Source organism: Podarcis vaucheri, assembly GCF_965113315.1.
Source record: "Podarcis vaucheri genome assembly, chromosome: 3".
NCBI classification, from domain to species: domain Eukaryota; kingdom Metazoa; phylum Chordata; class Lepidosauria; order Squamata; family Lacertidae; genus Podarcis; species Podarcis vaucheri.
The window spans coordinates 64141457-64164481 of record NC_138761.1 but is presented as its reverse complement, the minus strand read 5'-3'; the positions used below and the strand labels follow the sequence as shown (position 1 = coordinate 64164481).

General features: G+C 44.2%; 1 protein-coding gene across 4 annotated transcripts in view; it reads right to left on the bottom strand.

The window, feature by feature from the left end:
- Positions 1 to 23025, bottom strand: part of MAP7 (microtubule associated protein 7) — a 111377-nt gene that overhangs the window by 5310 nt on the left and 83042 nt on the right. For 3 of the 4 annotated variants that reach the window (XM_082215924.1, XM_082215923.1, XM_082215921.1), the window contains exons 8-16: positions 22346 to 22494; positions 21928 to 22028; positions 7253 to 7530; positions 6181 to 6364; positions 5010 to 5202; positions 3372 to 3467; positions 1620 to 1670; positions 1460 to 1502; positions 184 to 313 (exon numbers count right to left, since the gene is read on the bottom strand). In XM_082215924.1, the coding sequence (XP_082072050.1) occupies positions 184 to 313; positions 1460 to 1502; positions 1620 to 1670; positions 3372 to 3467; positions 5010 to 5202; positions 6181 to 6364; positions 7253 to 7530; positions 21928 to 22028; positions 22346 to 22494 (1225 nt within the window). The remainder of the gene's footprint in view (positions 1 to 183; positions 314 to 1459; positions 1503 to 1619; positions 1671 to 3371; positions 3468 to 5009; positions 5203 to 6180; positions 6365 to 7252; positions 7531 to 21927; positions 22029 to 22345; positions 22495 to 23025) is intronic. The other variant, XM_082215922.1, reaches the window with a different exon arrangement.

The window sequence follows — 23025 nt, the reverse complement described above, 5'->3', positions numbered from 1 at the left end:
GAATACAGTAGTACTCTGTGTATTTGATTGCTGGGGGGGGGGTGTTTGGTTGTGTTGAGCAGATGTTGAAAACTTTCTGATGGAGACACCCAAAAAGGGAAAATAATCTGATTTAATACGCTTTCATCTCAGTAAGAAGAAACATCAGGTATTGCTAGAGACATCTCAGTTCAGGTCTCTCACCTGTCAAGGTTGACTGTGGGCTGATGAGAAATTAGCACGTGGGTATGGGTGAGCAATTCCCCGTTCCGTGGAGATTCTGGCACACACTGAACCTGAGAACCCATCGCAGGGCTTAATGGAGTGCTCACAGCTAGAGAAAGGGGGGAAAGTTTTCCACATCACTTTTGACAGAAAAGGGTGCATTTACTTCAATCCATGTACATGCTCAGAACAGAAAAGGCAGCGGATAACAGGAGAGGAACAATTATGAGGAGGGACGAAAACTCCTCCAGAAACAACTCATGAAGTTCCTCCTACTGATGTGGATGACAAGCCACAAAATGACTATGACTATCTATGACAGAATAAACATGAACACAAGGAAGCCAATGTGCCAAACATGCACATAGAAAAATTTGAACTGAATAACCTGTTTGAGATATAAGCCGCTCATCTGGATCATCCTTAGTTGTACCAACAGACTTACTTTTTTTCCTGTCTTAATTCCATAGCACATCCTTCTCAAACCCCAGTGCCTTCCAGATGTTTTCGACTCCAGGCTCCCATCACCCCGATCATTGGCTGGTTGGGGCTGATGGGAGTTGGGAGACCAAAACATCTGGAGAGTTCCTGGTTGGGAAAGGTCTTAGCACATCATATGCTCCGGGCTTAAAGCAAAGACAGAAATAGAGGGTTCTGCGTCCAATTAAGCTCTGCAAACAACTTGGTTTCCCTCTTGGTGTTAGGAAAACCTCTAATATCTAATTAGTAACAACATCATGGCTTGACAAAACAATCTAGCAAGAATTCTCTCCTTTTGCACCTCTTTTGTTTAGAAATCGTAACAGATAATTTATGCCCTTCCAATTTCATGTTTTAAAAAATGCAAATAAAAGTAATTTATGACAGTAGCATAATTACACTTGAAATCAGTGACCCTGCCATGGCCACAGGTCATGTGCAGCTGGAAAGACTGATGATTTTGCCCATACTGATTAAAACTGACCCCCAACTGACTAATTATTTAAAGCTTTGGTTGATTAATCTGGCAATTAAACTAATAAAAGCTTGTATTCCTAATTATATATTTAATTGCACACTGATAATTATATATTTAATTGCACACATAATTATGTTTGTAACAGACTATCATGTGCTTTCACATGCTTTGATTCATCATTGACTTTTCATTAAATATATTTGGACTGCCAGCTTTTAAAATTCTCTCCTACTCAAGTCATGCTGTGAATAATAATCATTTCAGAACGAAAGTAGATGCGGATCAAGAAAGTAATACCTGTTTCCTTTGCTATCTCCCCATTTTGCTGCTCATTTGATTTCTGTAAAATAAATCATTTTTTTAAATAAAAAAGTTAGACGCTCCACTGACAGATAATGTATCTATATATGAAGGTAGCAATGTTTTCTACAAAGAGAGGATGAAGTGAAGTATCTACCTTCTCTGCAGCTTCTGTTCTTCTAGTTCTTTTCATAATTTCCTCAAGACGCTGCAAAGAAAATAAAAATACCCTTTACTGTGGTTAGCCTTTAACTACGTGCTGTGAACACATTGTGAACTCTCTTTTTAATATATGTGTTCCTATACCAGATATGGGGAACCAATGGCCCTTCAAATGCTGGTGAACTACAGCTCCCATCAACCAAGACAAGTGGGAAAACTGGCTGGGGCTGATGGGAGTGGGAGTTCCAACAGCATCTGGAGGGCTACAGGAAACTGGTACTTACTACAGACATGCCAATGCTGCCACTTCTTTCTCTTCCTATTGTTGTGGAATTAAGTGCCCTGACCCTGATTTCCTGAAATGGGCTGTGTCTATCTCAAGAACCCAGCAGCAGGATAAGAAGGTACAGGTAAAGGACCCCTGGATGGTTAAGTCCAGTCAAAGGTGACTATGGGGTTGCAGCGCTCATCTCACTTCAAGCTGAGGGAGCTGGTGTTTGTGCACAGACAGCTTTCTGGGTCATGTGGCCAGCAGGGCTAAACTGCTTCTGGCGCAACAGAAGCCAGAGCACACAGAAACGCCGTTTACCTTCCCACCACAGCGGTACCTATTTATCTACTTGCACTGGTGTGCTTTGGAACTGCTAGGTTGGCAGGAGCTGGGACAGAGCAACAGGAGCTCACCCTGTTGTACGGATTCAAACTGCTGACCTTCTGATCAGCAAGACCAAGAGGCTCAGTGGTTTAGACCACAGCACCACCCGCTCCCTACAGGGGGAGATGGTGGCAGTGGAAGGAAGATGGTGAACAAGCTGCCTCCTTGCATGCTCCCCCTCCTGGTTCCCTCCTCTCATGCTCCAGTCCCCCATGCTAACATGTCCTCCTCTGCCATTTCCCCGTCCCCCTGAGACAGAAACATTCTCAAGAGACTTATTCTCCAACAGGCAGGATGGAAGGGGGAGGTGGCGGTGACAAATTGGCCGTGTGGCATGTATCACCATCCAGTTTCTTTTTAACAGGAACCATCACACTATAAGCAGCGAGTTCAAAGCACATTCACAGCACTCACTGCAAAGCTTGTTTTGAGAGTTTCCCTCCATGCAAATGGTTGGAATGGAAGAAGCCACTCCTGTTGCCACAATGTACATGTTTGGACTAACAAATATGAAGAGAAGCCTCGTCGTATATGCATAGATCAGGGATGGGAAAACTGTGGCCAGAGGGCCACCTGTGGGTCTTGGCCTAGTTTAATATGGGAAACATAGAAGTGGAAATAGGGTGATAGAGGTAAAATGGGGTGGCAGAAACAAGGAAGGAAGGAAGGAAGGAAGGAGAGAAAGAAGGGGATGCCCATTTCTGGTTTTGGCTCCACCCACCACCAGCATGTGGCCCCCAACAGATTATCCCTGATGGAATGTGGCCCTTAACAGAAAAAGATATCCCCAGAAGTATAGGTCCTCCCTGTGATTTGCAACTCTGATTGTGCAGGGTTCCAAATCAGAGGGATAATTTGTGCACGTGTAGCATGGACACATGGAGGGTGCAAGGCCAGAAGAGGCCTCTTGTTAATGAAGGTCCCCGGAAAATGGCTGGAGTGTCTTCTGTTAGGAAATCTGGCCCTCAAGCTCAACCGCCGCCCATCCACAAGGCTAAATCGCAGGAAATTCCAATGGCCACCTGCCCTAATTGGGAAGGTTCCAGCCACACACAAGATCCTGTTCCACATGCCCATGTGCCTTCCTGTTACCTTCTTCCTTTCCAAGCGCTCTTGTTCTTCTCTCTGGAAATGCTTTTCACGCTCTAACCGAATCTGCTCTTCTCGTAACCGAGCCTCTTCTTCCTTCTAAATGCCAACACAGCAAAGGAAAGCATGGATTAACTCATCCATCAACAAACATTTGTTTATCTGCTCATCGAGTTTTTAACTAACCTGACAGTTCATTTCCATGTCTGCAATCCCACAAGCAGGCACCAAGAGGCTGTGTCAGTACAGCAGTGTTTGCATCATAGTTCTTTTCTATTTCCATACTGAAATCAGCTTCTAATAGATTTCATAAGCAGCTTACAATTGGGCCGGGGGGGTGGGTGGAGGGGAGGGTGCTGCTGCTCATAAAAGAACCTCACTGGATGTGCAATCTCATTACTTCTCTGTTTTTCAATCACAGTGCTTTCCAAATTAAAATGTAGGGTTCTAAATTCAACCCTGTACTTCTATACAGCCTCCTCCAAAAATTAAAATGCCAATGTTCCTGCTGAAAGGATCATTCATTTTCCTGGGAGTACATAATTCTTACCTCCACAGTTACTCTTGATGTCTGTATTTATCACCAAGTACCTCTTTTTTTCTGTACATGGATGATATGGTGGGAGGATACATTGAAAACTGTGTTTAGGGGCCAAACTACACAAGATGCTAAGTGCATCTTTGTACTGAACATGCAAGTTTTAATAAATTGCACTATCTTGTGGGGCAGTGTCTGATAATGATTGGAATCAGAGCAGGTGCAAAGGGGGAGCTTAACCCTTTCCTCTCCTGCTGTAACCCCTGAGAGGAATTCATCTTTCTGAAGGTGCTGTTTGCATTGGGAGTTACAGGGGCGTGGCGGGGCACAGAAAGAGTTTTTAGAAAAGGGATTTCCCCTTGCATGTTCAAAGCAGAAATGTACTGCATGATATGGATGTGACTCAGTCTGGATTTAACCCTGTATTAGTCCCACTGATTTCAATGGGTCTTCTCTAAATGCTACTAAATCTGGATCCAACCTTGTATTTCCAAGTTAAAGATGGAGAACTGGAACAGGGAAAAGGCTGATCTCACTAGAAGCACTATTTCAACAAAACCGCTAAAGCAAAAATATGAAACCCAGCATGAACCAGGAGAAACATGTTGTATTCCTAGCAGGGCCTAATTTGAGTGTCTGCTGCCTCCTCCCACATTCCATCTTATGACTGTGACTAACTGGCTTCTAACATCAGCCAACTTTTTCGCCTCCCCCACCCCTCACTTTGTTTACCACCTCATCTGAGAACTCTGGAGAACACAAAAGCTTCCACACTATTTTGTGACATTTTGGTTGGTCTAATTAAAGTATTGCCCTAAGGTGGCAATGCTTATTGTCCAAAGTGGCAACATTTGTTTTTTGCAGGAATGCAGGGTGCCTAAATGTAGACCAGTGTGGTGCTGTGGGATGTCAGGTTTGGCCACATGAGGTGGTACGACTTGTGTGTCTAAACCAGGAATCCTCTAGGGTGCTAAGGATGTCTTCTCTTCCCTTCATTTCATCTCAAGAGTTTCTACCAGTTCAGAAAGTCACATAAGCATCCTTTAGCTATCTCTGCAATACACCCTGATAAAAATGTGAAAATCCTCTTTAATTTCTAAAACCTGCTTCTGAAGGTGTTCCATTTCCTCTCGTTCTTTCTTTTCTTTTTCTTCCGCCAGGCGGCACAACTGCTCCTCTTCTTCCTGCTTATGTTCTGCCTCTTTCTGCTTCCTCTCTGCTTCCTGTTTCTGAGCCTCCTCCTCTCGGCGAGCTCTTTCTTCTGCTATCCTCTGGGCAAGCTCCTCCTTCTTTTGTCTATGAGCATCAAGAATGAGCCTCAGAAGAATGTACAGCAGGGGAGGGGTGTGTCAGGATGGGGAGGGGATAAGACTTTTGCTTTTATTATTCTGGTATAGTTTATTCTGCCCCTTAGCAACATAACGCAAACAGCTAAACAAATACTAAATTAAAGTGCTTCCAACCACCAAATTCACCAAAAGAAACAAGCGGCAGACAGCAGCAGTTTATAACACAAAAAGTAAAAAGAAGAGTTTTTCTTCTCTGGAAACACATTCTTTGGGTGGACCCCATTAGTAAGGGCCACATCATACTTCTCTCTGGCCTGTACCAATTCAGAGTGCAGGGGGCAACACAAGCTGGGAGACTATTGTGTGAGGGTTTACACAATAGTAAGAACTCCCCTTCCATGCATTCTGCAAAGGTGAATTTAGGGGATCATGACTGGTTCCCCTGCACAGGGCGTGGCGGTGGGGGTGCCTTCCTGCTTCCTTCCCAAAGCTTGGTAAGCACTGGGCTTTGGGAAGAGCTGGGAGGGCTCTGACAAGGTCCTAGAATCCTCCTGCCTTCTTCCCAAAGCCTAGTTAGCACTTGCGCAGCTTACGGAAGAAGACAGGACCTTGCCCAGAGCCTTGTGCCTCCTTCCCAAACCCAGTGCTTCTCTTACCCACCTTTGGGAAGTGGCTTTGGACCGAAGGGTGTCAAATTTTGGCCTCAGACAGGGCACCATATTACCCTGCATTCTGTTCTCATTATGGCTGGGAAATATCTGGTTTTCAACATCACAATATATGTCACCAACTAAACATTGTGATATACCCATATGTCATGATTTCTGAAATAAGGTGGAACTATGTAGATGCAAATAGTAGGGCTGGGCAATATCTGGTTTTCAACATTGTGATTTGGGGGGGGGGGCTATGACTTATGCAAAGAAATGTTAAGCTGTGCTAAAAGGGCATCTTCTACATCTCTTCTAAATGTCGAGATCGTCACCTTTCAGTCTCTTCCCTCTCTCTTCTTTCCTGCTCTTCCCGCTCTCGTTGTTCCCGGGCCAGCCTTCTTTTTTCGCTAAGCAACCTGGTTGCTTCTTCTGGGTCTGTTGTCCCCGCAGAAGGCTTGCTACAGATAGGAGGTGGTGAAGCAACTGAAGGAGCAGAGGGCAGAACTGGAGCAGCAACTGAAACAGTAAGAAAGGAATATTCAGCAATGCATATTCTGTGTACCTGGACATCCTATCATCTTGGTGATACTAGAGGGGAGAGGGAGAGAGGGAGGGAGAAAGAAAGAAATTAAATAAAAAGCATCTCTAAGTGGTTTAAGAAAAACAGCATAAAATATTCATTAAAATAGTGGTAAAACAGACTTTGAAAGCAGTACACATAGTCCAATTATCAAAATCTAGATAAATCCACAGCTTAAAAAAGCACAAAACACATATTAAAATTACATGTCCGGGTAGAGTTGCCTAAACAAAAAAGTTTTTATCAGGAGTCAAAAAACAGGAAACATTTATGCAACTTCTGTAACTGGGAGGAAATTTTAAATTGCCAAGGCAGGGTCTGCTAGCTGATGTTGAGAAAAGGAGAGAGGCAGAAGCTGCCCAGAGTGGCAGTGTAATAATAATAATAATAATAATAATAATAATAATAATAATAATAATATGAGTGGTGAGAAAGGAGGGGGAAGCAGCAGCCCCTCCCTGCTTGCTCCCTCAGGTCCAGAGGGTGGGTGAATTAATGAGTGAACAAGATGACAGTGGCAACAGTGATGAGGAGGGGAAGAACATGGCAGCAATGGTAGTGCTATGGAGGTAGCCCATTAAGGTGAGGGTTGCCCTCACCAAGGAGGGGGCCACTGTGGGTTTTCTTGCCTGACGGCTCTCCAAAATTTGGAGTCTCAACAAAGACAATGAATGTGAAGCATTTTGAAATCATTAAACTCAGAGGCCTGCCACAACTCCCCCCATTGGCTTTAGCGAATCAAAATGGCACCCAAATGCTACCTGTTTGGAAGATGGGCCAGGGTAGTTAGGAAAACACTGGAATGCTAATAAGTCAAGTCTTACTTTGTGTGGTCTCTATTTTACAAGGGAGTGCTTCTTGGTTTGTAACCACTGTGGGACTGAAGGTTGCTTTCGCATGGTCTGTCTTTTCTTCAGTGGTCTTCTCAGACTCCCGCTGTATTTCTTTTTTTACATTTTCCACTTTACGGTCATTTTTGGTGGGTCGGATGTTGCCAGGGGAAGGAGGGCGTTGTTGAGCAGAAGAGATTCTGGATGATCCATGTGATGAAACCACCTTTTTGGGTGTTCCAGGCAAGAAAGGTAAAGACCTAGAGGCATGCCTGTTGGAGCCATAAAGGAACAGAGACAGCAACATTAATAGCTGATAACTTATCTTCAAGACTAACAAGAACAGAACTAAATACAGATAAGAATTTAGCTGTGAGCAGTCAGGATGAATACTGCAATCATGCTGAGAAGCTTTCCCTTTTTTCTTGCCAATGGGTAAAGATTATGCTGGCGCCATGGAAACAGGATTGCTTTCACTAGATGTATAACAATGGGTTATTGTAACTCTGGGGCTTTCCATGCAAAAGGTCCTAGGTTCAATCATTGGCATCTCCAGAGAGAGCTGAGTCTGAAACCCTGGAGAGCAGCTGCCAATCAATGGAGACAGTAACGAACGAGATGGACCACTGATCTGACTCAGTATAAAGCATCTCCCTGTGTCCTGCTGTCTTCTTCCGTGTCTTGCAAAGGTCAAAAGTCTGCCTCAACAGAGAGTTCTCTAGTATGAGAAACTCCCTGTGGCCCAGAACCAAGCACTTCTGTAAGTAGCTCTACATACCAAAGAGGCATTTTTCAAAAAAAGCAGCCTTTCCAGTGTCTCATGGCAAAGCACTTGGAACAAACCCCACTGGACATAACAAAACATGCAACAGCAACACACAACAACAACAAAAACCCTGATGTGTGTAAATGAACTCTGGATCCTGAGTGCACACGCTCTCTCTCTCTATGTGTGTGTGTGTATGTATATATATATATATATATATGCAGGTTTTGGTGTCTTCGGGTGTCTTCCCGTGTAAGAGTCGGGGTGTCTGTGCGACGTTTCGACGAGGTCTCACTCGTCATCTTCAGGCTGGTGCTTTCGGCTTCTTGTTACTGGAACAGAGCAGAGTCTGGTGTTTGAGTTCCTATAAATACTGTTGAGGGGTGTGGTGTATAGCCTCCAACGTTCTGGGCAGAGAGGAAGTTCCTAGATTAGTGTGCCTTTTCTTCTTTTGTTCCTTAATTACTTGAGGGATATCTTGGGTGATTTCATGAGTGATATTCTGAATACCACTGGGTGGGTCATTAAGTGTAGATTAGTTGCTAAAGCTTTCGTGTCTTGACCTCTTGAGCTTGTGAAGAGTTTTTCTGAGAAGATGGCTGTGCTGCATTTAGTTGTGCTCTGGCTTGGCTTCGTGTATAGGGGCGAGCTGTGGTTTTGTGCCTTGTGCCAGCCAGATCTGTGTAGGGATTGCAGGGGGGTGCAGCATCCGGAGGTGCCATTATAGTTTGGCTACTGGATGGAGTCTGTAATATGTCTGTGGAGAGGGTCTGGGTTTGGGTCTGGTGTGGTTGATTGGTGACGGCGTTCTGTGTGCCTCTGGTTCTGGTGTCGGTTTTTGTGGGGAGGGCTAATTTCCAGATGTCTGGCAGGCGGGACGTGTCGTCACGCTTGTTCATGTTGTGAGGGTGTTTCTCTATCTCGATGGCTTCCATGATTATTCTCTTGTGGTGATGTTCCATGTTAAAGAGCAATTTGGAATCTGCAAAATTAATTTCGTGTCCTGTTTCTTTCATGTGTTGGAAAAGAGAGGAAGTTTTTTCTTCTTTTTTGACGGCATTCTTGTGTTCTGCGATACGTGCATTTATTCGTCTGTTTGTTTGTCCAATGTACGTGGCTGGGCAGACTTTGCAGGGTATTTCATAGACCCCTTGGTTTTCCAGCTGGATTTTGTCTTTTGGGTTTCTGAGGATATTGGCTATTTTTTGGTTGGTGCAGAAGGCTGTTTTGATATTGTGTTTATGGAGGATTTTGCTGATTTTGTCTGTAGTGCCCTTGATATAAGGAAGGAGGGCCATGCCATTGTTTTCTTCTGTGTCTTGGTTTTTGGGGGGTGTTTCTTTTTGGATTAGCTTCGTAACCCTGTTTTTCTGGTATCCATTGGCGATTAACACATTTGAGAGATTCTGTAACTCAGTTGTCAAGTGGTCTTTGTCAGCCAGGCGTTTGGTTCTGGAGATGAGAGTCTTGGCTACGGAGTTTATTTGTGCAGGGTGGTGGTGTGATTGTGCATGTAAGTAGTGGTTGGTGTGTGTTTTTTTCCGGTAGATAGTGTGTCCTAGGGAGCCATCAGGTTTTTTGTAGATTAGGACGTCAAGAAAGGGGAGTTGGTTGTTGTCTTCTATTTCCATAGTGAATTGTATTTTGGGGTGTAGGCTGTTGAGATGTGTGAGGAAGCTATCTAGTTTTTCTTTCCCGTGTGGCCAAATTACAAAGGTGTCGTCAACATATCTGAGCCAAAGTTTGGGTTTGTGTTCTGACTTGTCTAAAGCATTGGTTTCAAAGTGTTCCATGTACAAATTTGCGATGACCGGTGAGAGGGGTGATCCCATAGGTGCTCCTTCTATCTGTTTGTATCTTTGTCCATTGTGGATGAAGTACGTGTTGGTTAGGCAGTGGTTGGTCAGGTCCAGGATGTATTTGGGGGGGTTGTATTTGTTTTGAATGGCTGTCAAGGCTTCATTAATGGGCACTTGAGTGAAGAGAGATACAACATCGAAGCTCACAAGTAGGTCATCGGGATGTAGGTATTGTTTCTTTATTGTTTCTATGAACTGGAAGGAGTTAGTAACGTGTGAAGCGATGGATTCTGCATAGGGCTGAAGTTGCTTAGCGAGAAATTTAGCGAGATTTTGTAGAGGTGAGCCTATGGAGCTGACTATTGGTCTGAGTGGTGTTCCTTCTTTGTGTATCTTGGGGAGACCGTAGAGTTTGGGGCATCTGGATGATTTTTCTCTGGGGATGATTCTTAGCTGGATTTCTTCACTGATAGGAGAGGCTTTTATTTTGGATTTGGTGGTTTTTTCCAGATAGGTGGTGGGATCTGTTTTTATAGGTTGGTAGGTAGGGTCTTGGAGTAGATTTGATAGTTTTGCTTGGTAGTCCGATGTGTTCATCACAACAGTGGCGTTGCCTTTGTCTGCTGGGAGAATGATTATGTTGTTGTCTTTCCTCAGGTTGGTGAGTGCTTTCTGTTCTTCTTTGTGTAAATTGCTTCTGGGTGGTTTGCTGGAGCAGAGGATGTTGGTGACTTCAAGTCTGATTTTATTGGCTTCATCTGGGTCGATTTTGGTCAGGCTAGCTTCGACTCCGCATATGATGTTTTCCGTGGGGATGCGTCTCGGGGCGACTGCAAAGTTGAAACCTTTGGAGAGTACTTTGGTTTCAGTTGGGGTGAGGATCCTGTCTGATATGTTATGTACTGTTTGTTTCATGGGTTGTTGTGGAGGGTGGCTGGGCTTCTGGCGTTTCTCTAGTTTGTAGAGTTTGTTGGTGTGTCTGTCTGTCTTATGTGAGGTCTCAGTTTCAGCTCTCCAGACGGCTAGTTGTTTGCATTTGTCCCAGAGTGCAGGGTGGATTTTGTTACATAGTTTGAGGTGAAGAGTGAGCAGATCTTTGTTGGTTTGGTTTAGTAGGTATCTTTTCTTATGTATTTCGTTTCTGATTAGGGATAGTTCAGTTCGTTTCAGGATCCTTTCGGTAGCTGGGGTTTTAGAGTGGAATTTAAGTTGGAAGCATGTGGGAGTTAAGTTGTTGTCTCGGCAGTTGCGTAGGAACAGGAGATCACATAAGATGGTGGCTCTTCGGATTTCTAGTTTCTCGTAGGTTCTTGTCAGCTGGAAGGTTTCCTCCCCGTAGAGGTGAGAAAAAAACACACACCAACCACTACTTACATGCACAATCACACCACCACCCTGCACAAATAAACTCCGTAGCCAAGACTCTCATCTCCAGAACCAAACGCCTGGCTGACAAAGACCACTTGACAACTGAGTTACAGAATCTCTCAAATGTGTTAATCGCCAATGGATACCAGAAAAACAGGGTTACGAAGCTAATCCAAAAAGAAACACCCCCCAAAAACCAAGACACAGAAGAAAACAATGGCATGGCCCTCCTTCCTTATATCAAGGGCACTACAGACAAAATCAGCAAAATCCTCCATAAACACAATATCAAAACAGCCTTCTGCACCAACCAAAAAATAGCCAATATCCTCAGAAACCCAAAAGACAAAATCCAGCTGGAAAACCAAGGGGTCTATGAAATACCCTGCAAAGTCTGCCCAGCCACGTACATTGGACAAACAAACAGACGAATAAATGCACGTATCGCAGAACACAAGAATGCCGTCAAAAAAGAAGAAAAAACTTCCTCTCTTTTCCAACACATGAAAGAAACAGGACACGAAATTAATTTTGCAGATTCCAAATTGCTCTTTAACATGGAACATCACCACAAGAGAATAATCATGGAAGCCATCGAGATAGAGAAACACCCTCACAACATGAACAAGCGTGACGACACGTCCCGCCTGCCAGACATCTGGAAATTAGCCCTCCCCACAAAAACCGACACCAGAACCAGAGGCACACAGAACGCCGTCACCAATCAACCACACCAGACCCAAACCCAGACCCTCTCCACAGACATATTACAGACTCCATCCAGTAGCCAAACTATAATGGCACCTCCGGATGCTGCACCCCCCTGCAATCCCTACACAGATCTGGCTGGCACAAGGCACAAAACCACAGCTCGCCCCTATACACGAAGCCAAGCCAGAGCACAACTAAATGCAGCACAGCCATCTTCTCAGAAAAACTCTTCACAAGCTCAAGAGGTCAAGACACGAAAGCTTTAGCAACTAATCTACACTTAATGACCCACCCAGTGGTATTCAGAATATCACTCATGAAATCACCCAAGATATCCCTCAAGTAATTAAGGAACAAAAGAAGAAAAGGCACACTAATCTAGGAACTTCCTCTCTGCCCAGAACGTTGGAGGCTATACACCACACCCCTCAACAGTATTTATAGGAACTCAAACACCAGACTCTGCTCTGTTCCAGTAACAAGAAGCCGAAAGCACCAGCCTGAAGATGACGAGTGAGACCTCGTCGAAACGTCGCACAGACACCCCGACTCTTACACGGGAAGACACCCGAAGACACCAAAACCTGCATTCCTGTACCCGTGAAAATCTACGAAAGCAAATATCTCACCTCTACGGGGAGGAAACCTTCCAGCTGACAAGAACCTACGAGAAACTAGAAATCCGAAGAGCCACCATCTTATGTGATCTCCTGTTCCTACGCAACTGCCGAGACAACAACTTAACTCCCACATGCTTCCAACTTAAATTCCACTCTAAAACCCCAGCTACCGAAAGGATCCTGAAACGAACTGAACTATCCCTAATCAGAAACGAAATACATAAGAAAAGATACCTACTAAACCAAACCAACAAAGATCTGCTCACTCTTCACCTCAAACTATGTAACAAAATCCACCCTGCACTCTGGGACAAATGCAAACAACTAGCCGTCTGGAGAGCTGAAACTGAGACCTCACATAAGACAGACAGACACACCAACAAACTCTACAAACTAGAGAAACGCCAGAAGCCCAGCCACCCTCCACAACAACCCATGAAACAAACAGTACATAACATATCAGACAGGATCCTCACCCCAACTGAAACCAAAGTACTCTCCAAAGGTTTCAACTTTGCAGTCGCCCCGAGACGCATCCCCACGGAAAACATCATATGCGGAGTCGAAGCTAGCCTGACCAAAATCGACCCAGATGAAGCCAATAAAATCAGACTTGAAGTCACCAACATCCTCTGCTCCAGCAAACCACCCAGAAGCAATTTACACAAAGAAGAACAGAAAGCACTCACCAACCTGAGGAAAGACAACAACATAATCATTCTCCCAGCAGACAAAGGCAACGCCACTGTTGTGATGAACACATCGGACTACCAAGCAAAACTATCAAATCTACTCCAAGACCCTACCTACCAACCTATAAAAACAGATCCCACCACCTATCTGGAAAAAACCACCAAATCCAAAATAAAAGCCTCTCCTATCAGTGAAGAAATCCAGCTAAGAATCATCCCCAGAGAAAAATCATCCAGATGCCCCAAACTCTACGGTCTCCCCAAGATACACAAAGAAGGAACACCACTCAGACCAATAGTCAGCTCCATAGGCTCACCTCTACAAAATCTCGCTAAATTTCTCGCTAAGCAACTTCAGCCCTATGCAGAATCCATCGCTTCACACGTTACTAACTCCTTCCAGTTCATAGAAACAATAAAGAAACAATACCTACATCCCGATGACCTACTTGTGAGCTTCGATGTTGTATCTCTCTTCACTCAAGTGCCCATTAATGAAGCCTTGACAGCCATTCAAAACAAATACAACCCCCCCAAATACATCCTGGACCTGACCAACCACTGCCTAACCAACACGTACTTCATCCACAATGGACAAAGATACAAACAGATAGAAGGAGCACCTATGGGATCACCCCTCTCACCGGTCATCGCAAATTTGTACATGGAACACTTTGAAACCAATGCTTTAGACAAGTCAGAACACAAACCCAAACTTTGGCTCAGATATGTTGACGACACCTTTGTAATTTGGCCACACGGGAAAGAAAAACTAGATAGCTTCCTCACACATCTCAACAGCCTACACCCCAAAATACAATTCACTATGGAAATAGAAGACAACAACCAACTCCCCTTTCTTGACGTCCTAATCTACAAAAAACCTGATGGCTCCCTAGGACACACTATCTACCGGAAAAAAACACACACCAACCGCTACTTACATGCACAATCACACCACCACCCTGCACAAATAAACTCCGTAGCCAAGACTCTCATCTCCAGAACCAAACGCCTGGCTGACAAAGACCACTTGACAACTGAGTTACAGAATCTCTCAAATGTGTTAATCGCCAATGGATACCAGAAAAACAGGGTTACGAAGCTAATCCAAAAAGAAACACCCCCCAAAAACCAAGACACAGAAGAAAACAATGGCATGGCCCTCCTTCCTTATATCAAGGGCACTACAGACAAAATCAGCAAAATCCTCCATAAACACAATATCAAAACAGCCTTCTGCACCAACCAAAAAATAGCCAATATCCTCAGAAACCCAAAAGACAAAATCCAGCTGGAAAACCAAGGGGTCTATGAAATACCCTGCAAAGTCTGCCCAGCCACGTACATTGGACAAACAAACAGACGAATAAATGCACGTATCGCAGAACACAAGAATGCCGTCAAAAAAGAAGAAAAAACTTCCTCTCTTTTCCAACACATGAAAGAAACAGGACACGAAATTAATTTTGCAGATTCCAAATTGCTCTTTAACATGGAACATCACCACAAGAGAATAATCATGGAAGCCATCGAGATAGAGAAACACCCTCACAACATGAACAAGCGTGACGACACGTCCCGCCTGCCAGACATCTGGAAATTAGCCCTCCCCACAAAAACCGACACCAGAACCAGAGGCACACAGAACGCCGTCACCAATCAACCACACCAGACCCAAACCCAGACCCTCTCCACAGACATATTACAGACTCCATCCAGTAGCCAAACTATAATGGCACCTCCGGATGCTGCACCCCCCTGCAATCCCTACACAGATCTGGCTGGCACAAGGCACAAAACCACAGCTCGCCCCTATACACGAAGCCAAGCCAGAGCACAACTAAATGCAGCACAGCCATCTTCTCAGAAAAACTCTTCACAAGCTCAAGAGGTCAAGACACGAAAGCTTTAGCAACTAATCTACACTTAATGACCCACCCAGTGGTATTCAGAATATCACTCATGAAATCACCCAAGATATCCCTCAAGTAATTAAGGAACAAAAGAAGAAAAGGCACACTAATCTAGGAACTTCCTCTCTGCCCAGAACGTTGGAGGCTATACACCACACCCCTCAACAGTATTTATAGGAACTCAAACACCAGACTCTGCTCTGTTCCAGTAACAAGAAGCCGAAAGCACCAGCCTGAAGATGACGAGTGAGACCTCGTCGAAACGTCGCACAGACACCCCGACTCTTACACGGGAAGACACCCGAAGACACCAAAACCTGCATTCCTGTACCCGTGAAAATCTACGAAAGCAAATATCTCACCTCTACGGGGAGGAAACCTTCCAGCTGACAAGAACCTACGAGAAACTAGAAATCCGAAGAGCCACCATCTTATGTGATCTCCTGTTCCTACGCAACTGCCGAGACAACAACTTAACTCCCACATGCTTCCAACTTAAATTCCACTCTAAAACCCCAGCTACCGAAAGGATCCTGAAACGAACTGAACTATCCCTAATCAGAAACGAAATACATAAGAAAAGATACCTACTAAACCAAACCAACAAAGATCTGCTCACTCTTCACCTCAAACTATGTAACAAAATCCACCCTGCACTCTGGGACAAATGCAAACAACTAGCCGTCTGGAGAGCTGAAACTGAGACCTCACATAAGACAGACAGACACACCAACAAACTCTACAAACTAGAGAAACGCCAGAAGCCCAGCCACCCTCCACAACAACCCATGAAACAAACAGTACATAACATATCAGACAGGATCCTCACCCCAACTGAAACCAAAGTACTCTCCAAAGGTTTCAACTTTGCAGTCGCCCCGAGACGCATCCCCACGGAAAACATCATATGCGGAGTCGAAGCTAGCCTGACCAAAATCGACCCAGATGAAGCCAATAAAATCAGACTTGAAGTCACCAACATCCTCTGCTCCAGCAAACCACCCAGAAGCAATTTACACAAAGAAGAACAGAAAGCACTCACCAACCTGAGGAAAGACAACAACATAATCATTCTCCCAGCAGACAAAGGCAACGCCACTGTTGTGATGAACACATCGGACTACCAAGCAAAACTATCAAATCTACTCCAAGACCCTACCTACCAACCTATAAAAACAGATCCCACCACCTATCTGGAAAAAACCACCAAATCCAAAATAAAAGCCTCTCCTATCAGTGAAGAAATCCAGCTAAGAATCATCCCCAGAGAAAAATCATCCAGATGCCCCAAACTCTACGGTCTCCCCAAGATACACAAAGAAGGAACACCACTCAGACCAATAGTCAGCTCCATAGGCTCACCTCTACAAAATCTCGCTAAATTTCTCGCTAAGCAACTTCAGCCCTATGCAGAATCCATCGCTTCACACGTTACTAACTCCTTCCAGTTCATAGAAACAATAAAGAAACAATACCTACATCCCGATGACCTACTTGTGAGCTTCGATGTTGTATCTCTCTTCACTCAAGTGCCCATTAATGAAGCCTTGACAGCCATTCAAAACAAATACAACCCCCCCAAATACATCCTGGACCTGACCAACCACTGCCTAACCAACACGTACTTCATCCACAATGGACAAAGATACAAACAGATAGAAGGAGCACCTATGGGATCACCCCTCTCACCGGTCATCGCAAATTTGTACATGGAACACTTTGAAACCAATGCTTTAGACAAGTCAGAACACAAACCCAAACTTTGGCTCAGATATGTTGACGACACCTTTGTAATTTGGCCACACGGGAAAGAAAAACTAGATAGCTTCCTCACACATCTCAACAGCCTACACCCCAAAATACAATTCACTATGGAAATAGAAGACAACAACCAACTCCCCTTTCTTGACGTCCTAATCTACAAAAAACCTGATGGCTCCCTAGGACACACTATCTACCGGAAAAAAACACACACCAACCGCTACTTACATGCACAATCACACCACCACCCTGCACAAATAAACTCCGTAGCCAAGACTCTCATCTCCAGAACCAAACGCCTGGCTGACAAAGACCACTTGACAACTGAGTTACAGAATCTCTCAAATGTGTTAATCGCCAATGGATACCAGAAAAACAGGGTTACGAAGCTAATCCAAAAAGAAACACCCCCCAAAAACCAAGACACAGAAGAAAACAATGGCATGGCCCTCCTTCCTTATATCAAGGGCACTACAGACAAAATCAGCAAAATCCTCCATAAACACAATATCAAAACAGCCTTCTGCACCAACCAAAAAATAGCCAATATCCTCAGAAACCCAAAAGACAAAATCCAGCTGGAAAACCAAGGGGTCTATGAAATACCCTGCAAAGTCTGCCCAGCCACGTACATTGGACAAACAAACAGACGAATAAATGCACGTATCGCAGAACACAAGAATGCCGTCAAAAAAGAAGAAAAAACTTCCTCTCTTTTCCAACACATGAAAGAAACAGGACACGAAATTAATTTTGCAGATTCCAAATTGCTCTTTAACATGGAACATCACCACAAGAGAATAATCATGGAAGCCATCGAGATAGAGAAACACCCTCACAACATGAACAAGCGTGACGACACGTCCCGCCTGCCAGACATCTGGAAATTAGCCCTCCCCACAAAAACCGACACCAGAACCAGAGGCACACAGAACGCCGTCACCAATCAACCACACCAGACCCAAACCCAGACCCTCTCCACAGACATATTACAGACTCCATCCAGTAGCCAAACTATAATGGCACCTCCGGATGCTGCACCCCCCTGCAATCCCTACACAGATCTGGCTGGCACAAGGCACAAAACCACAGCTCGCCCCTATACACGAAGCCAAGCCAGAGCACAACTAAATGCAGCACAGCCATCTTCTCAGAAAAACTCTTCACAAGCTCAAGAGGTCAAGACACGAAAGCTTTAGCAACTAATCTACACTTAATGACCCACCCAGTGGTATTCAGAATATCACTCATGAAATCACCCAAGATATCCCTCAAGTAATTAAGGAACAAAAGAAGAAAAGGCACACTAATCTAGGAACTTCCTCTCTGCCCAGAACGTTGGAGGCTATACACCACACCCCTCAACAGTATTTATAGGAACTCAAACACCAGACTCTGCTCTGTTCCAGTAACAAGAAGCCGAAAGCACCAGCCTGAAGATGATGAGTGAGACCTCGTCGAAACGTCGCACAGACACCCCGACTCTTACACGGGAAGACACCCGAAGACACCAAAACCTGCATTCCTGTACCCGTGAAAATCTACGAAAGCAAATATCTCACCTCTACGGGGAGGAAACCTTCCAGCTGACAAGAACCTACGAGAAACTAGAAATCCGAAGAGCCACCATCTTATGTGATCTCCTGTTCCTACGCAACTGCCGAGACAACAACTTAACTCCCACATGCTTCCAACTTAAATTCCACTCTAAAACCCCAGCTACCGAAAGGATCCTGAAACGAACTGAACTATCCCTAATCAGAAACGAAATACATAAGAAAAGATACCTACTAAACCAAACCAACAAAGATCTGCTCACTCTTCACCTCAAACTATGTAACAAAATCCACCCTGCACTCTGGGACAAATGCAAACAACTAGCCGTCTGGAGAGCTGAAACTGAGACCTCACATAAGACAGACAGACACACCAACAAACTCTACAAACTAGAGAAACGCCAGAAGCCCAGCCACCCTCCACAACAACCCATGAAACAAACAGTACATAACATATCAGACAGGATCCTCACCCCAACTGAAACCAAAGTACTCTCCAAAGGTTTCAACTTTGCAGTCGCCCCGAGACGCATCCCCACGGAAAACATCATATGCGGAGTCGAAGCTAGCCTGACCAAAATCGACCCAGATGAAGCCAATAAAATCAGACTTGAAGTCACCAACATCCTCTGCTCCAGCAAACCACCCAGAAGCAATTTACACAAAGAAGAACAGAAAGCACTCACCAACCTGAGGAAAGACAACAACATAATCATTCTCCCAGCAGACAAAGGCAACGCCACTGTTGTGATGAACACATCGGACTACCAAGCAAAACTATCAAATCTACTCCAAGACCCTACCTACCAACCTATAAAAACAGATCCCACCACCTATCTGGAAAAAACCACCAAATCCAAAATAAAAGCCTCTCCTATCAGTGAAGAAATCCAGCTAAGAATCATCCCCAGAGAAAAATCATCCAGATGCCCCAAACTCTACGGTCTCCCCAAGATACACAAAGAAGGAACACCACTCAGACCAATAGTCAGCTCCATAGGCTCACCTCTACAAAATCTCGCTAAATTTCTCGCTAAGCAACTTCAGCCCTATGCAGAATCCATCGCTTCACACGTTACTAACTCCTTCCAGTTCATAGAAACAATAAAGAAACAATACCTACATCCCGATGACCTACTTGTGAGCTTCGATGTTGTATCTCTCTTCACTCAAGTGCCCATTAATGAAGCCTTGACAGCCATTCAAAACAAATACAACCCCCCCAAATACATCCTGGACCTGACCAACCACTGCCTAACCAACACGTACTTCATCCACAATGGACAAAGATACAAACAGATAGAAGGAGCACCTATGGGATCACCCCTCTCACCGGTCATCGCAAATTTGTACATGGAACACTTTGAAACCAATGCTTTAGACAAGTCAGAACACAAACCCAAACTTTGGCTCAGATATGTTGACGACACCTTTGTAATTTGGCCACACGGGAAAGAAAAACTAGATAGCTTCCTCACACATCTCAACAGCCTACACCCCAAAATACAATTCACTATGGAAATAGAAGACAACAACCAACTCCCCTTTCTTGACGTCCTAATCTACAAAAAACCTGATGGCTCCCTAGGACACACTATCTACCGGAAAAAAACACACACCAACCGCTACTTACATGCACAATCACACCACCACCCTGCACAAATAAACTCCGTAGCCAAGACTCTCATCTCCAGAACCAAACGCCTGGCTGACAAAGACCACTTGACAACTGAGTTACAGAATCTCTCAAATGTGTTAATCGCCAATGGATACCAGAAAAACAGGGTTACGAAGCTAATCCAAAAAGAAACACCCCCCAAAAACCAAGACACAGAAGAAAACAATGGCATGGCCCTCCTTCCTTATATCAAGGGCACTACAGACAAAATCAGCAAAATCCTCCATAAACACAATATCAAAACAGCCTTCTGCACCAACCAAAAAATAGCCAATATCCTCAGAAACCCAAAAGACAAAATCCAGCTGGAAAACCAAGGGGTCTATGAAATACCCTGCAAAGTCTGCCCAGCCACGTACATTGGACAAACAAACAGACGAATAAATGCACGTATCGCAGAACACAAGAATGCCGTCAAAAAAGAAGAAAAAACTTCCTCTCTTTTCCAACACATGAAAGAAACAGGACACGAAATTAATTTTGCAGATTCCAAATTGCTCTTTAACATGGAACATCACCACAAGAGAATAATCATGGAAGCCATCGAGATAGAGAAACACCCTCACAACATGAACAAGCGTGACGACACGTCCCGCCTGCCAGACATCTGGAAATTAGCCCTCCCCACAAAAACCGACACCAGAACCAGAGGCACACAGAACGCCGTCACCAATCAACCACACCAGACCCAAACCCAGACCCTCTCCACAGACATATTACAGACTCCATCCAGTAGCCAAACTATAATGGCACCTCCGGATGCTGCACCCCCCTGCAATCCCTACACAGATCTGGCTGGCACAAGGCACAAAACCACAGCTCGCCCCTATACACGAAGCCAAGCCAGAGCACAACTAAATGCAGCACAGCCATCTTCTCAGAAAAACTCTTCACAAGCTCAAGAGGTCAAGACACGAAAGCTTTAGCAACTAATCTACACTTAATGACCCACCCAGTGGTATTCAGAATATCACTCATGAAATCACCCAAGATATCCCTCAAGTAATTAAGGAACAAAAGAAGAAAAGGCACACTAATCTAGGAACTTCCTCTCTGCCCAGAACGTTGGAGGCTATACACCACACCCCTCAACAGTATTTATAGGAACTCAAACACCAGACTCTGCTCTGTTCCAGTAACAAGAAGCCGAAAGCACCAGCCTGAAGATGACGAGTGAGACCTCGTCGAAACGTCGCACAGACACCCCGACTCTTACACGGGAAGACACCCGAAGACACCAAAACCTGCATTCCTGTACCCGTGAAAATCTACGAAAGCAAATATATATATATATATATATAATCTGTACACTGCCATAAAAGGATTACTATACTGCCATATCATTAAACATGTTCTTCAAACATTTGTTAGCTGTACAATGGTCCTAGAGTGCAAAACAAGGCAGATGAGTAGCGGCCATTTTCTTAGCTACAAGGTAGCTATCATGCGGTGTGAAATGCCTTACTCACTGTACTTTCATACAGATGTCAGCTGCATGTTTAGCAGGCTGTGGGAAGTATGTCCACTTCAGTTTGTGCATGCATGATTGTCCTCTGCCTAAATCAGAGACCGAGTGTCCCAGTCTGGTGTGATATCACAGTCTGTTACAATATTCTCCAGGGTCAAGTGGTTAAAGAAGGCCTTCCTGATAATCCAGAGGTGAGTGGGTGGAAAATCAGAGTAGGGCCACTCCTCTAACAGCTGCACTTTCTTTCCATTTCTATGTACATTCTATTTTTCCAGCAAATGCTGGCTGAAAACAGCACTTAAAACGATGCACAGGCAATCAGCCAATTACTTACCAAGCAGCTGATTTGCTTCTGAAGGTAGCAGGTGAACGTGATCTTTTTTTGCCAGATGGGTTAGACAACGAAAGGACCTTTTCCTTTTCTTTTCTGCTCATCTAAAATTTGACAAAGAGGTTCAATCAGCCACATCACCATGTGATTCGATAAGAAGTTCTTTGCACATTGTGCATGGGAAAAGAGATAGTACACAAAGAAAGGCAACCTTTACTATTAAATTTGATAGTATCTGGTGTTTGGAAATAAGCGTTTGCTTATTGGGGGAAAACCCTCAGCTGTTTAAAACTTCATATTAATCATCTTGTTGTCTACCAAACCCATTTTCTCTGATGAAAGCAGAGTATGTAGTCTATCATTTCTGTAGCTTCGCTTCACCACAGCAATAAGCCTATTCATAACTAATGAGCTTACTTACCCCTGCTGAATGTGTAGTCCTCCTACGTCTAACATCAGGTGTCGTGCCAAATAGTTTTGCTCTGTCTGCTGGATTCCGACAGCTTACGGCCTTGAAGGAGAGAGGGCTGATGGGGCTGCAAGATGCTGAACGAGGACAAATGGGGATGACTAGGGTATGGGAGGTTTTTTATGTTAAAAATTTACATAATATATACAAAACCAAAAAGGTAAAAGGAAAGTCAAGAGAAGGAATCAGGAAGAGGAAGAAGGAATGAATGAAGGAGGAAGAAAGGAAATAAGATATTAATACAGAGAGAAAAAGAGACATGCTCAAACTAGAAAGATCACGTGATCATCCTTGGATACCTTCAGAGACATTAAAAATGGGAATAGGCCAAGTGTTTCACCACCAAAGTTACACTACTGAATTAGACTTTGTTTCTTGGATTTTTTAAATACTATACCAGTGTGTGGGTTTGTTTTTGGGGGTGGAAGTGGAGTGTCAAGTCTCAATGCATAGACTAGAAAGTTTAAGGACAAGGCAAATACAGATAACTTTTTCTTGTATGGATAAGGCAAACACTGCTTGGCTTTGTAACATATTTCTCTCTATGGAAAGATATGGATTGCCTACCTACCGTCTACCCTAAATGTTTTTACTGTATGTATGCCTTAATCTTCCTCTGAAAAGCCAATGGT